Genomic DNA, 17,500 nt, shown 5'->3' with positions numbered 1-17,500 from the left:
AGCGTATTCAAGGCCGTTTGCTCTCCAAGGCTTTCCGACCGTCCACCTGTATGGGACGTTGGTCCTTGAAGGTTCGGTTTCAACTTTAATTACAAAGCAAGGTCTTCGGAAATGCACATTTGAATGCAGTATTAAACAAACGGCCATGCTTTAAACAATTTGTCACACGTGCAAGAAGTACATGCATTGTTAAAATGGATACAGCATATTGCAATGGCAAACCCTTTCGATTGGGATCCATATCTGGTGTATAAATTTAGAAATTGAAATAGATGAACTTAGAACCTGTTCCTCTTCAGATTGAATTCAAGTCCATTTCATTTCAAAATCTAATGATATTATGTATTTGTGATTAATATATAAGCTCGGCGGGGTAATATGTAAGCTGCAATGGTGGTACATGGGATGGTTTCAACATCTCAGCTTAATGAACAAGCATACTGCCTCAAACCCATTCATCCGTTCTCTCGCTCCCTCCTGCATCTAGAATGCCATGCACGAGGAAGAGTCCGCGATGATTTTGAAATCTTTTTGAAAGTCCCATTTAGGAAAATCGTAATGAGTAAGAGAAAACAGGCATTGGGGAAAACGGCTACAAAATATGCGATTTTGATTTAATTATAATAATTGCACAGCATGCATGACGTAATCCTGTTTATCTTTTAGCATCTACCGAATTATATTGAATGCACACATCAGAACTGGTCAGACCCAAACTTAACATTATCTCTGTTTGCTTTCCTTATTATGTGTGCAGTCTTCGCTCTGTCACATTAATTTCCTCTGCGTTTTCATTTTCTCTCGCTCCAATCTCACAGATTGCCTGTTTGTTTTTGAAGGTCTTTCTCGGTTACCCGCCGGTATGTACTCCCCATACCTCCCACTCGTACCATTCGAGCAAACGGGTTGCATGAACCCGTTCCTCACTCCATACGGCCAGTCCCGTGCACATGAAATGACTAAAGGTGAGATCCAGGGAACCACCTTCCATACAGCATTCCTATGGGATGTTGAAGCTTTTGAGTTGATAGAAGGCACATATGTAGGCCCCAAGGGTCATGTTTCCATCTTTCTGCTTCAATCCCTGCAGGACAGTTAACTCTTTGCACCATCAATTGTAATGGCTAGTGTACAACTTAAACCATGGCCTTTTCGGCAAAACACCCAAATCTAGGGGATGGCTTTTCTTGAAAGGTGAGGGTAGTGTCTGGGCTTCACAAGATTGGAGGGAAAGTGTTAATCTGTCTGTTGGAGTGTTCAATAGTATGGCAGAAAGGCAGTGATTTGTCAGCAGGCTTTCTACGTTGTCACCCACAGATGGCTATTACGTGGGCAGCCTCACAGCCCAGTCGGCACTCCACTCGAGTCACACAACGGGTGCTGGGCGGTCAGCCCAGACTGTGGGGCATGTGGCACGGGAGAAGGATGGAGCCGGATGGCAGAAGCCTGGCCGCGAATCAGAAAAGTCCAGGAGGGCATTGGAGCGGACCGGCAAGGTGGAGGAAGGAGCAAGTCACAGCAAAAAAGAACTGGAGCGGGAACGGCAGCGGGAAGAGCGCAAAGTCCGGCCTAGATGTGTTATTGATTTGACAAATGAGCCACCGGATGAAAGTGAACTGAGGTCCACTGTGCCAAAGTCTATTGTATTGTCCAGCATTCCCCCTAGCCAGGCAAAAGCAGCGATTAGTTGTCATGAGACCGGAGTGAAGGGGAATGTACAAGGGAAGAGAAATGAGTATGTGGAGATGGAGAAAGCTGGTAGGGATTTTTTCAAGTCAGAAGATGTTGCATGGGTACACGATCGAAGCAATGCCGCAGCATTTCAGGCCGGTAAGGTCAAAGGATCTTCATGTGAGTCTCTACCACCGGCCTGCTTACAAGTCACGTCAGGTTCTTATTCTATCCACTCAACTGCACATGGGCACCCAGCATGTGTTCCTGGTCACCGTGTGGTAGCTCCAATGTTTGTGCCATCAGTGGGACATGTCGAGGAAAGCCGTGGTCAGACAAACACAGCAGGGCCAATACAAGTGGCATCACAGGCAAGAGACAGCTGTGACACTGAACAGCAACGGGAATGTGGGCCTGATGACAGCACCGACGTGGAGGCTGATGCACGGCCTGTTATAGAGGATCATTGGGAGGAGGAAGCACCCAACGTCGAGATAGAAAAACTTCGAGTAAGTGAAAGTGGGGGTCTCACCGATTCAAACAGGCAATGGGAAGCAAAAGCACAGCATTGTTCTTCTCATGACAGAACTTCAAAAAGTAGTAAAGAAAGGGATGCCTCAGAGCGAAATGCACAAACAAGATCGAAGGAGGCTTCGGGAGGGCCCGAATCAATGGGTCAAAACTGCATTAGACTCTTGCATGCCGACCGTGGTTTGCTCAGGCCTCGCGGCTCAAGTCCAATTCAGTGCAGGCCTCAAGCAGATAGCTTGACTTTGACAAGCCATGGGGGCAGTCCCTCGCCAGGGAGTGAAAGGTTGAATGCTGAAGTGGTGGAGTGGCCTGGACCGGCATTGGTGACACGTCGCTCTGTGCATCCACAAGGATCTGAAGCCACTTCACCATTGAGTAGTGAGGTTTCAGCCATGCGTGGCCTACTTCGCTACACAGGTTCATTTTCAAGGGAAACGGAGGCACGCCTTTTAGGAGGTCGCCGTAGTCCTTTCGGAGGACTAGGGCATCTCAGGACAATTGAGGGAGGATCAGCTGCAGGACGACGGAATAGCAATGTTGGGGAGAGGACAGAACTTGCTCGACCAAGAAGCAAGGAGCCTGTGCGAGGGCTTAACCAAGATGCGGAAGTGCGCTGCCCACCTGTGGGCATAGCTGTGGCATTGGCACGGCAACGTGAGAGTGTGGCATTTCCTCCCGGGGAGTTGCACCGGTCCCATTCTGCAGCTACTGGACATGCAGGTGAGTTTAACCAAATGGTATTATGGGTCACCTATTTATTATGCATATTTGGTTGAGCATGTTTAATTGATAAAATTAAGTTACAAAAGAACGGGAAGCATGATGCTAAGAGAGAGAAGAGAGGGTAAGAGGTTCTTGTTGGAATAATGGAAGGAGATGGGATTGGTGGTTAGTAGGAGATAGAAGTAAGAGGAACAAAGGGACATTTATGAAGTTAACAGGGGGGGGGGGGGGCAGGGGGGGATAGAGGAGTTTTTACCATACAAGCGAATAACCCATCCTTTATGGACGGGTTAACTCCTCCAGAATTCAGGATGGGATAACCTGTAATACCCACTCCCAAAGGGAGTGGCGCTGTACGATACTTATTTACAGAGAGAGAATCGGGGTCCTCCCTCGACCCTGAACCACCGGGACTATAAATGTTTTATCCACTAAAAACTTCCCCGTGCACACCTGAGTACAACCACCAGGTTTCAACTCGTACTGTCCAGCGATTCAAGAGTGCATACAAGTACAGTGCACAAGCAAACAAACAGACACTTCTCGAATATACGGTGATTAGCCTTTGTGGTAAATAGCTACTTCCTAACAACAACAACAACAACAACAAAACATTTTGTGAACCATTTTATGCTGATAATATATTTAAACGGAGGAAATACGAATAATATCCTTCTGCCTAATACATATACCTCTGGCTTGTGTTTTTAATGGTGCAGTTATTATGAGGTTTCTCCATGTTTAGATTTAATTAATATTTGCAGGTGTAACATTCAGGTTATTTTGTTGATCCATGACATGGGTATCACTGCCTTGTATTGCTTAGGGGTCATCTATTTATTATCTCCGCCACCAAATGTGGATGTATGTTGTGTTTTCACCCCTGTATGTCTGTTTGCCGGTTTGTCTGTCTGTCCGTTTGTGAACAAAATATCTCAAAAAGTTGTGGACGGATTCGGACGAAATTTGGCAGAGATGTAGCGTATGTGACAAGGACGAAATCATTAGATTTTGGTGAAGATCCGGATTCGGATCCAACTCCTAGAATTTTATAAGTGATTCGTCGCCATTGGGAGATCGGGGCAAAAACGATACATAGCAGGATATCTCAAAAATTATGGATGGATTTGGACGAAACTTGTTGGACAGGTTGTGTGTGCGACAAGGAAGAATCGATTCAATTTTGGTGAAGATCCAGATCCAGCCTGTAGAATTTTTTTGGTGATTCGTCACCATTGAGTGATATGGCCAACCAGGCGAAGGTATGCTCTCTACTGAGTGCCGTTCTATTACATATGCAAACATGGTGGAATTTTGACCCCCTAACTCCGATCCCACCCACTACCGCCCTCTCCTTCCAACTTGGCTGAACCTCCCTGTCCGATACGTACATAATAAATAGACTACCCGATACTGCCAAATTGAATGCATCTGCCCAGCCTCTTGTGCACATTATGGTTTTTTTTTTTAAATAATCTAATTGTACGGTACATTATCGTAGAGGAAGCATGAGCAAGAATTATTTGATAGGTCGGGAAATGCTAAAAGGGAGAGATTGCTTTGGAAGAGTATTAACACCATATGACACAAATATTTTAAAGCTGCATCGTGCTTACTAATAATAATTTTTGAGCTACGCAAGCTTCCAAGAGGAGAGTCGAAGGGACGATTTGCTTGAAAACCATCTGAGATGAATGAGGTTCGACAAAAGAAGGGTTAAGAACAAACCATTAGCTGACAATCGGCATCGGGGATAAACCTCCGTGGAGACTTTGTGATTGGTCTCAAGGCAGTGCCATTCTTGCGAAACCCAAGGGTTAAAGGAAAACGTTTCTGAGTGTTTTTTTTTTCTTCTTTTCCAAGCCTTACACCTCCGGCCAGACTGAGGCAGCGTTCTGTTTGTGTAGCTGTCACTTGCATGTAAAATATACTGCCTTTGGGGGTGGCACAGAGGGAGAAAAAAATGCGGGCTCAGAACTGAGGCATAACGATATGTGAACATAATTCCCGTGGGAAAGGACAGCACGACATGGTTGGTTTAAAACACTGGTGGGGGCTAAGAACGCTGACGCTTTCTCCATTTCCTCTTCCTCTTTTTCCTCTCATCTTTATTTCTTCTTTCTTTCATTCTCGAAGGATACTCCACACTTTCGCATGGCCATCAATTCCTGCTGCATGTGGGAGGCCTGCTTGCTCATTCCTAATTACTGCCTTGCAGAAGGTTTGCTGAAAGCAAGACAGTAATTAGTTTGCTTCTCGGAAAGATTTTGTATTTACACGCTTTGTATTTTTGTAGTAACATGCTCCATAACATGCTCTACTGTCTCTCTCTCTATGTGTTGGTCCACCTGCATGTCTGCATTTTGGTTTCTTTCCCTTTCCTATTTACTCCACTGCATCCGAATCCTTCTCTCTATTCTTTTTTGCTTTTCCCAAAAGGCCATGCTAGCGCTGCTTGCCAGGATAAATCAAGACATCATTTATGATAGCACTTTGGAAGAGAGCCAAAGCGTCTGCGAAGCGGCACACTCCGATTGCAGGCCTGGTAGCTTGGCAAGCTGCCCAGCCCGCCTATATTCTGCCATCCACGGCACGGTGCATACCACTGTCGCTTACCCGCCCGCTCGTTTATCGGTTCTCCGCACTCAGCCAGGTTCACGCACTGCCTCGCCACCCCGACCGACCTGTCACATAGTTAAAGTACCCGTCGCCTTTTGAGACATGCTTCGCTTATTTTGCAGGTCACACACGTATGCCATACCACCTTCTGATGGAGATACTTTCAGAATTACTCAATCTTATAATAAAACCCATCCTCCCCTAGCCTCAAATGCCCAAATGTGCAGCAATAACAAAAAATGTACGTAAAAAATTATTTCCTTGCCCAAATATACTCTTCAAAGAATCTTGTAGTTGTAGCTGAAGAAAAACTGTCTAATTTTTTTAGATCTCGTAACCGGGTCCGGATCCTAATCTTCACCAAAATTGAATCAATTAGTCCGCCTCACACACCCAGCCTGTTCACCAAGTTTCGTCTGAATCCATCCATAATTTTTTGTAATATCCTGCTCACAATCAGATGGGCAAGAGTGAAAACATTATCTGTCCACCCTTGGTAGCAGATGTAACAAAGGGATATTTACTAAGTTTATGTAAAACAAAAAAATAGACATTACACACCTACTAATTCAAATATTTCAACTTTTGTGACATTTCTATAAGATATGCTGTAATCATGTCGCGGTTCAAACACATATACAAGGCACCAAGTGGGCTTGACTGGTGTGCTTAGGACCAAGCCGGAGCGTGCCTGAAGCTCCAGACTTGGAGAGGACAGATGATGAGCATATGACGATGGGTTCAGCGCATTACGATAGAGAACGCTGCAAAGCTGCCCACAGGTTAGTAAAGCATCAATGATTTTGATATGTGAGTTAGTGGTTCTAATCTTTATTTTTCACGATTATATTTGCTTCGTGTGATCTTGGGTGGAGTTGCCTATTCATAAGTTGCATAATCAGTGTCCACCCGAAGTTGTCCTGTGGCATTAAGGAACAATCACAATTTATGATTTAACATCAGATATGGAATGCACCACATGGGACATGGAGATTACCGTCTCCACAACAATTGGTGATCCAGCTGGGTTTTTTTCTTTACTGACAATCCGATGATGACGTGGTGATTCTCTTGAGGCTGTCTTGAGTTGCAGAAGCTGAGAATTCAAATCCTTAACGATGCAGCTTTTAACTGGATCGAAACCACAAACTCTGGAATTCCAGTCCAATTTCCTTACTGGGCCATCACCATACCTGTGATGATGATGTTTATGATGATGATGATGAGTATTCTTTTTGTCTTATTTGGGCTTCATCTCCATTGAATGGAGGAGGGCGATTAATGTTTTGATGAAAATCTATTTTCTGTGCTTTATAATGAAACTGAGACCACCACCATGTCTAAATTGAAGGCCGCGTCACTGACTAGTTCCACGTGGAAGCTGGGGTTTACCAAGGCAAAACACTGCGTTGTCTGCTACTTAGCACCATTCCTGACTCAGTCTTTGAGTCAGCATTGCACCATTTTGTGTGATTCCTACCACCTGGCTTTCTTAACTTATGAATTCGACAATACGATTTGACAACTGGTGTTAGTAACTGCTGCTTGCTACAGTTAGGTATTGTCTCTTAACGTGGTCAAAAATCAAAATTGTAGTATCTATGAATCTACTCCCTCCCCCTCCCCCCACTTTACCCCACCCCAATCGCTCCTCATTCCAAATTTCCAGTTTTCCCTCCTGAGAGTTTTCTTCTGTATCCATCTTGTACACCACTTGCATCCTCTCATGCCCCTCATTCCTCCCCACACCCTTTGTTTGTCCTGCCTCTAGTTTGGCCTTCAGCTCTGCTGTTGGTATTTCCATCCTCTCTCTACTGTCCCCTTTGTCTTGTTGCATCCTGATCCATTCAGTGTACTTGTACTAGCTCTTCCATGAGCCTTGACTATGTAGACCAACAACAGACTTATTTTACTTTTCCTCAAAGAGCCAAATGTTTCAGGGTTAATGTGAAACACCAGATCGCTGTTGAGTCCTTCATTGAAGACTAGGTTCAGGCTAGGTTCCGGCTGTTGGGGCTCAGGCTGGTCAAGGGTGTGCTGTCAGGAATCAGATGTGTATTCCGGACACACCAAGTTGAATGTACTTTGATCTGTGTTGTCTTTTTCCCTTAAATAATGGAAGGATTCACTGCTTCATACATTGTGGTTTATATTATCCAGATGCTATTCCATGCTTGGGGCTTTCTTGCAACACTGCTAGCTGCACCTGTTGAGGATGTCTGGAACCCATGGCCTTGTTATTTGAGCTTGATTCTCATCCGGAAATGCATAGCAAATGGGTGGGGACAAACCAACACTTGATCCAACTGGATACACTTGACATTTTGCTTCAGCGGGAGTAGCTCATTCGGTAGTGTGCTCAATTTTTATCAATCTTGTTCTGGATTTGAACCACCTCATCCCCCACACCCCTCCACCCTCACATGGCCCCCACTGAAGTCAAATCCATAAATAAGGCATCATTCTTGTGGAGTGCCAGCAGGGTGCTCCCAACTGTAGGGTACACCAATCTTTTTAGGGGATATTAAACTATCTGTCTCATTTGCCATCATGTAGATGTAAAAGGTGTTACGGTATCATTTTTGTAAGTTTAAGGCTGTGGACCAATGTCATAGCTACTTCAACACTATAGAAACGAAAGGGAATCTGTTTGCTGTGTAAGTGCATTTGTATTATCCGATATCCAGTATATAATATTCGTCTGATAAAATAATTAATTAATTTTATGAGATATGGATATGATGGACCAAATTGCTCTTTCTTTAATCGAAGTGTACTTGAATGTCCTTGTGGTTTTCAAACAAGTTTCCTGCCCCAACCCTGCCTGCTGCCATCTATTTATTTATTTATTTATTTATTATATACCAGATGTGGAAACCATGTAGCAAGACTTTCCTCTATCATCGGCTGATGGCAGAGGAAAGTAAAAAACAGAGGGGAAAAGGCATTGTGGGATAATGTGGCAGCAGTTGGACAAAACACACAAGGGAATAGATGAACAGAAAAAGAGAAGAGAGAAAGAGAAAGAGAAAGATAGACAGAGAGAAAGAAAGATAGAGAGATATTCACACAGTAAGGTGCAAATAAGATGGTTGTGTTGGGTAGGGTTAATGGTTGTAGAGAAGATCCTGGGTATAGATGAGTGATGACATGAGAAGGTAGTGCACCACCTGCTTCAATTCCTGATGGGAATAATTTGATTGAACAGTCTTGGGAAGGCAGTTCCACAATCAGGAGAAAAGAGGAACAAAAGAGTGATGGTGTGAAATAAGCCTGGATTTTGGGGTTCAACACGGAGCAGGGTTAATGGGAAAACACATGCATTCTGGATAAGCTGGCGAGAACCTGAGGGTTGAGAGAGCAGAGGAAGTTAGAACAGAAGAGAGCCGTTATAAACAAAGAGGACACTAACCTGCCTGCGATCTGAAAACAGCAGACCTTGTGCTTTGGCCTTTTCACTAGAAATATCACCAAAGTTGAAAGCTTTATATTTCACAGAATCCAGAACAAAAAGATGGGATGCTGGGGCACCAACCCATAGGGAGGATCAGCACTCCATTGAGCTGCAGACAAAGGACTTGTGAACTGTGTATAGTTCTGATTTTTCAAGGAATGATTCAGAATGGCAGCGAATTCACATTCTGTGGCTGGCTTTGGAGGCCAGCCTTGCTACCTGGTTAGCATAGAGAATATTGTAGCTGATGGTGTCGTCTAGAGGTTCATAAATGTGTGTGTTAAATTGTGTTAATTGACTAAACCTCTTCCAGGAAATACGAAATACATATACTCATACATACTGTATGTATATATATATATATATATATATATATATATATATATATATATATATATATATATATATATATATACATATATATATATATATATATATATATATATATATATCTATATATATGTATATATATATATATATATATATATATATATATATATGTATTAGGCCTGGGCGATAATGAAAAACATATATCACGATAATGGACCTCACTATCACGATTATCACGATAATATCATTGATCATTATAAAATACGCAATTTGGTGTCTGTCTGTCTGTCTGATGATTTTTTGACCGCGATACATTCCGTTGTTACTTTTCCAATCTCAACCAAATTTGACAGGATGACTAAGGGTTACATAATGAAGGTTGTAGCGTATTCATTTGCCCCCCTTCCCAAGGGGGTTTTCTCCCCCTAGCAGGTTTTCCCTGCCATTGTCATCAATGAGGTTGCGTCTTGAGGTGTATATCGATGTTAAGTTAGCTTTATCATGGCGTTTTTCCAAGGCTGCTTCGAATAGAAAAACTAACGATAATAGCATAATATTAATGTTATTACAAAACATAATTAATACCAATAATATCCCCCCTCCCCAAGGGGGTTTTCCTTCTTAAACAAACGTCAGTCAACGTTTATAAATAGCTTATCATGGCGTTTTCGTGGGAGCAACGCCCTCTACCGGAAGTAAAAATATAATAAACCATAAACACGTATGATTAGCTTTTTAAACAGTCACTAATGCTGTTTATAACACTAAATGAAGAAATTTGGAGGAATGCCGACATCCGTGAGGTACGTTTTACTTACAGAACTGAGTGAAGATCTACGGTACCCCACAAGGGTTGGGTTGATAACATGGCCTTCCTGCTGCTACCGTGGCGTTTTTTGTAGTGAACTTTTGAAACTCGCTCCTGCTGTTTAACATGAAACTAAAAGGGAGGAAGCCCAGGTTGTGCTCATTTACCAAGCAGCTAGCCGTTCTTTAACGGTTTTGAATGGAGTGCTTGCTCGAATGTTTAAACCACTTGGCGATCTCTCCACAAGAAACTTGGTAAATAAACACACACCCAATGTTCTTGAGACCCCACCATAGATCGTCTGTAATCTATATACTCCAAAGAGGAATGACCCTTCCTGTCAGTTCCGTAGTCAGCAGGTGTACTAGTACTATAAATAAGTAGAAAAAGCCATAAAAATGTCATCGCCCACTCCGTGGGTTTATTAGTTTTTGCTGTATGAAGTATGGAGTTAAAGGCCATCGGTCATCTTTGATCGATTGCATCGCGAAACAAAATCTTCTAAATATGTATACCGTCATGTACTGTCTTTGTGCCAAGTTTGAACAAAATTGGTCCATACAGTCATGGCCAAAAATATTGGCACTCTTGCACTTTTTTCAAATAATGCACCATTTCTTCCAGAAAATTGTTGAAATAAAAAAATATTTTGGTATCCACATATGTATTTCTTTGGTTTACAGAAGAATAAAACAAAAAAAAGGTGAAAAAACGATTACATCTTAGCTTATTCCACGCAAATGTCCTAAAATGGCCCGGACAATATTATTGGCACCTTTTAGAAGTTGTTAGAAATAATTAGATTTCAAGCAGGTGATTCCACTTTACTTTGGAATTGAACTCACCCACGGTGAGTTGCAGGTGCCTGCAATATAAAAATCACTCATTCAACCAGTCTGAAAGGAGAAAAGGAGTCATTCTGCTGATTTGTGTCACCGTGTGTACCACAATAAGCATGGAGAAAAGAAAGAAAACCAGAGAATTGTCTGAGGAGGACTGACACAAGATTGTAGCCAAGCATGGACAATCTCAAGGTTACAAGTCCATCCCCAGAGACATTGATGTTCCTGTGTCCACCGTATGCAATGTTATCAGAAAGTTTAAGGCCCATGGTACTGTAGCCAACCTCCCTGGACGTGGCCGCAAGAGAAAACTTGATCGACGATTGCAGTGAAGGATTGTTTGAATGGTGGAGAAAGCACCTCAATCAACCGCCAAACAGATTCAAGCTGACCTTTTAATTATTTTTATTATTTTCTTGTATACAAGATCGAGGCTCGTGAAAGAGCTTACATTAATCACACAAAAAGTCAAACCGACACATAAAACACAAAATAAGAGGAGTGGTAGACAAGATGGGGAGAGAGGGGGAAGGACACAAACACAACATTTGAGAGCAGGGACATAGAGAGAACTGTGGGAGGGAGAGGGCTTGTGGGGAGGTGGGAGAGGTATAAGTGAACAAACTTCGATGGGGGAAGCCTCAGGCTACAGGGCTACAGGGCCGCGCATGTGGAGAAAACAGAAAACGATTAATTTTTTACGAGTTACAGGAAATTCAAGCCAAAACGAAATGGAAACAAACAATAACGCACAGACGATAAAATAACGAGTTGAAATTTGACAAACACACGAATGGAAAAATAACTTAACTCTGGATGCCCGGAGAGAACAAAAGTCGCCACCTCAATCGAGAAACCGGAAGCGGAACATTCACCTTCAGACACAAGATACGATAGTTTCAACTTGCACCATCTGTCGCCAACTCAATGAAAGGGGGTTCTTTGGTAGGAGATCCAGGAGGACCCCACTGCTTAGAAAGCCCGACTGGAGTTTTCCAAAACACACCTGAAGAAGAGTTTTCCTGAAACACACCTGAAACACACCAAAATCCTTCTGGGAGCTCGTCCTGTGGACATATGAGACCAAATTAGAGATTTTTGGTGAAGCACATCACCTCTATGTTTACAGAAAACAAAATGAAGCCTTCAAAGAAAATAACACCTTCCCTACAGTCAAACATGGAGGAGGTTCAGTGATGTTTTGGGGTTGCTGTGCTGTCCCTAGCACTGGGTACCATGAGTGTGTGCATGGCATCATGAAATCAGGAGATTACCAAGGAATTTTGGAGCACAATGTTCAACCCAGTGTCAGAAAGCTGGGTCTCCATCGAAGGTCATGGGTCTTCCAGCAGGACAATCACCCCACACACACACACACGTCAAAAAACACCCAGGAATTGGTTCAAGACAAAACGCTGGACTGTTCTGAAGTGGAAAGCAATGAGTCCAGATCTAAATTCCATTGAACACCTGTGGGGAGATCTGAAAACAGCAGTTGGAAGAAGGCACCCTTCAAATCTGGGAAAACTGGAGCAGTTTGCACAACAAGAGTGAGCCAAACTGTCAGTAGAGAGGTGCAGGAAGCTCATTCATGGCTAAAGGAAGTGCTTGACTGCAGTTATTTTGTCCAAATGCTGTGCTACCAAATATTAAGTCTTGGGTGTCAATAATTTTGTCAATGCCATTTCTTTTTATTTTTTGATTTAAAAGGATATATTAAGTTCTGAATCAAAAACAAAGGTTCTGTAATATTAACAGTGAAATAAAGAATTGTGGAGACCAAATACATTTGTCAATTTCAACTTATTTTTAGAGAAAATACATATATTTTTAGAGTTATTTGAAAAAAGTGCAAGGATGCCAATATTTTTGTCCACGACTATATCTCCGAGATATGGTTGCAGACAGACAGACACACGAGACCAAATCCATGAGCCCCTGTTTCGGACTAAGTCCAATAGGGGCTAATAATGTAATTAATGCCTTGAAAACCATGTAACATACATTAACAATCCACATAAATACAAACTGAATTGCCATAGAGTTACCTGTGTTTGTACTCTTTATTTCATAATTATGTTGCAATTTGTTCAAAGTCAAACCTCATTTTACCTGGACGAAATCACTTTGCTCCTTTGCCGAGTGACTGGACGAGCAGTTTGCAAAGCGGTTGATATGGAACGTCTGGCTTGGCAAGCGAGAGCAAACTGCTTGCTAACGGAACAGACCAAGCAAGCGGCTCGCTAACGTAACACACCATTTGTGAAGAAAGTCACATAGGACAATCTTCACTGTTTGGGCATTTACATTTTTATTTACTCTTTGGGCATTTACATTTACATTTACATTTACATTTACATCAAAGGCGCATTTAAAATTATGCCTTTGATGTTGGACTTCGTGGGCTGACAGGATGGCCTACAGGTACGGACACTCGCCTCTCTAAGCTGTCTAGCCTGGGTTTGAATCCCGACCCAGTTATAAACTGTCAGCTCAGTGTTTCACAGGGAGGGTGATCATCAATGTGTGGCACCCTTGGATGGACGTTAAACTGAGTCCCGTCTGCCAGCATGGGTTGGTGGACGTTAAAGATCCTATGGTGGGTGTCCTTTGCAAAGAGTAGGTGAGTATGGTGTCACCATGGCCAAATTCCAAATTCCGACCCTAACTCGGCGAATGTCAGGCATGGCCAGCCGATTTCTGAATGACTTGGGCCAAGCTTCCCACGGCCGACCCCACAAGGTGGGATAATAGTGGCCATTAAAGAACAACAACTTTGATGTTGAACTTCATGAATAAAAATGCCAAGCAATCCCATGGTGTGCTAAAAATGTAATAAACAAACAAGAAGACGTCCTGCGGAGCACGATACTTGCAAATCCACCCCCACCCCCCCCCCCACAAGAGAATAAAATTATATTGATACAGCAAATTGTCCATTTCATCAAGATTAAAATTGACAATCTTGATCAAAGCTCGGGTCAATAGGAAGAAAAGTGATGATTTTTCAGATGAAAAATGATGATTTTGGAAGGTTGACCTTGAGTTGACCTTTGACCTTTTGACCTCAAGAATAGTTAGTTTCCCTATTTAGTGACTCAATGTGCAAATGCTGTTAAATTTTCAAGTCAATCGGATGAAAATTGAGGATTTTTGAAACTTGGCCTATGTTGACCTTTTGGCCTATAGTCAGGTTCACTATGTTTTTTCGTTCAAAATTTTGGTAGATTAGCAAAACTATACATTTTTGGAATATTCAGAGCATGAGGAATCCAAAAATTAATGTTTACATTTGCGTAGACACCTTTGCGAAAATGACACTCAGGACAGTGATGAAGATCTGTAAAAGCATATTCCTGAACGGTATAGACCTCGTAGATCCTGTGTATAGGACTTATAGTTCAATCTGATACTACCTATAACTTCCTATAACAACCTATAACTTCAAAGGACTTGCAATATCGTGTATTATGTAATACAGTTATATCACAAATATAAAGACAATGGTTTTCAATTACCTTTGTTTGTTGCTTTTCTATAATCCTGAGCACTATTTTGAGGCCTTTATTGGATTCCTTGACCCAGAAAACATAGGATTAGCATATTTAATGAAGTCTCTAGGTTAACTAGAAGCCGAGATCACACAAAATATGTATTTTATGGTGGCCATTTTCAAAATCCAAAATGGCGGCCATGCAGGTGTCTGTGCAAATGCCAACATTGATTTTCGGATTCTCCATGCTCTGAAGATTCCAAAAATGTACAGGTTTGCTAATCCCAAAATTTTGAAAGAAATTATATTTGTTAACATAGTGAACCTGACTATCTTCATCACTGTCCTGAGTGTCATTTTCGCAAAGGCGTCTACGCAAATGTAAACATTAATTTTTGGATTCCTCATGCTCTGAATATTCCAAAAATGTATAGTTTTGCTAATCTACCAAAATTTTGAACGAAATTATATTTGTTAACATAGTGAACCTGACTACTATGTTGACCTCAAAAATACTTTTTGGTTGAATTCAGTGACCAGATTTGCAAGTCCTCTTCAAATTTCAAGTCAATTGGATGAAAATTGAGGATTTTAGAAATTTGGCCTATGTTGACATTTTGGCCTATGTTGACCTCAAAAATACTTGGTGGTTGAATTCAGTGACCAGATATGCAAGTCCTCTTTAAATTTCAAGTCAATCGGATGAAAATTGAGGATTTTAGAAATTTAGCAAAGTTGGTGACCTTTGGCCTATGTTGACCTTTTGACCTTTTGGCCCCAACAACAATAGGCTTCTTGCTTTTGACTAATTCTACCATTTGGTGAAGTTTCGTGAAGATCGGTTGAAAATTGTGACCTGTAGGCCGATGACAAACAAACAGACAAACAGACAGACAGAACCACAAACGCAACCGACCAATATACTTGAAAGATCTTCGATTTTGCAAGTAATAAATGCAGGAAACACACGTCACCATGTTTACCGCTTGTTCGGTGCCCCGAGAAGGTGAAAGGAGAGAAGTACGAGATTACAAACTTGTCCTTGTCCTCAATGCAAAAACTCTACACATGGAGTACTCTCACCTTTTTGATCTTTGACGTGATGTTGCTTCGAGGGCTGAACTTCGCGCACAGACAAAGCAAACTCAAACTGATTGATGATTTCAGCACCGGCAGCAGTTTTGGCACCTTGAGTAGTGAGTTGTTTTGATGTTTATTGTTTAACGATAAACAGTTTAAATAACATCTTGGAGAATGTACATTCCATATTATATCACCTGCTTTATTTTACAGAGCTGCATTTAATACAGGTATTTCTTTTGAGAGATACGAAACACACCAACCGCTTAAAGCAGTCAATGCACAGTCAACATCTGGATTCAAGTGCGTTTCACCCACTGCACATGCACAGAAGCAATCATGATAATTAATTGCCATTATCGTTATCGCGATAGTAAATCTTAAGCACGATTATCGCCCAATCGTGATCATCACCCCCATTGAGATTATCGCCCATCACTAATATACACACACATATATGAATGGTCGTTTTAAGGCCATTTTCCCCGCTAGAGCGGGGGTTAGCCTTGCAGGCCCCATGACAATCATGGTTCCCCGTTTGAGGCAATGTTTTTATGGCCGGATGCCCTTCCTGACGCCAACCCTTGGTCACGCTCTCACGATGCGCAGGGATAAGGTGTACCTATTCTAAATCGGGGTACACACCGTGATCATTCATCCCAGCAAGCTGGTACTCAATTTGCCGACCTCAGAGGGATGACAGGCTGAGTCAACCCCCCTGGCGTTAATTCAGCGATCGACTGGGATTCGAACCGAGGATCCTAGGATCCCAAGCCGGCACCCTAACCGCTAAGCCAACACCAGGCTATATACAGCCTTGGCATTTAATATGGAATTTTTTTTTTTCTTGACTTGGGTTTCCTTTCTGAACTCAGTATATCAATCTGGTGAGTTTCTTTTACGCTTCGGTGATTTCTTTGTTAAAAGAACCATGTCACTGATTCTCTGTCGCAGCAAGAAGTCAATAACAGGATTATATCACAGGTGGCGTGACAAAATGTACGGACAGGTACATTTGACGATTGGCTTCACAATCGGGTATATAAGGGTTGTTGCGTTCTGCATTAGTGGAAAACAACTGCTGCACGTCTACAAAAGTTATTGCCGCTTCCTCTGGAGATGGTCCTTCAACTCGACAATGCTGTTTGTCATGGAGTGCTGGCTTTACGAAATTCCGGCATGAAACAGCGTGCTATTGCTCGGCAGTATGGCATCACTCAAGGTCAGGTGTAAAATATCCCGAAACGAAATGCTCAGAGGGGTGTCCCTACTCCAATATCGAGGCCAGGACGTCCCTGCAGAACCACAAGGAGGGATGATCACCGGTTAGTCGGCAATGGCCGTACCAAGTCAGCTAATCGGCTTAGGGCTGAGTGGCAGCAACTGACAAATGTGCCTGTATCCAGAAGGCTAGTCAACCAACGACTGGTTCAAACAGGCTATCGTGCCAGGCGTCCCCTGAGAAAGCCACGCCTGACAAGACAACACCGCCAGCGCCGATTGCAGTGGGCCAGAGAGCACCGTCAATGGCAGCCAGGACACTGGAATCATGTGATCTTCAGTGACGAGTCTTGATTTCTGGTCTATCGTCAAGATGGCCATGTCCGAGTGTGCAGACAAGTGCATGACGCCTACAATGAAGATTGTATTGTGCCAAGAGTCCAAGCTGGAGGTGGTGGGGTGACCGTTTGGGCTGCTTTTCATGCAGGGGGCAAAACTGACCTGGTTGTTCTGAATGGAAACCTGAACCAGTTCAAGTACAGGGCCATTCTGGAAGAAACATTGCTTCCATTTGCTCGTGCAGCCTTTCAAGCAAACTTTGTCTTCCAAGATGACAATGCATGGCCTCATCGTGCTCGCATGATCCAACACTTTCTTGCTGACCGTGGTGTAGAGCATATGGAGTGGCCTGCCATGTCCAAGTGGCCTGCCATATGAATCCGATAGAG

The 17,500-nt window shown here is 42.7% G+C and overlaps 1 protein-coding gene across 1 annotated transcript in view; it reads left to right on the top strand.

Annotated features, from left to right (window-relative positions):
* TNRC18 (trinucleotide repeat containing 18) overlaps positions 1–17,500 on the top strand; it is a 183,419-nt gene that overhangs the window by 19,514 nt on the left and 146,405 nt on the right. The window contains 3 exon segments of the mRNA XM_068126273.2: positions 819–965; positions 1,318–2,922; positions 6,218–6,326. Coding sequence (XP_067982374.2) covers positions 819–965; positions 1,318–2,922; positions 6,218–6,326 — 1,861 coding nt within the window.

The sequence above is a fragment of the Myxine glutinosa genome, chromosome 10, assembly GCF_964187855.1.
Source record: "Myxine glutinosa chromosome 10, kmMyxGlut1.1, whole genome shotgun sequence".
Lineage (NCBI taxonomy): Eukaryota > Metazoa > Chordata > Myxini > Myxiniformes > Myxinidae > Myxine > Myxine glutinosa.
This window is presented reverse-complemented; position numbering and strand designations above follow the sequence as displayed.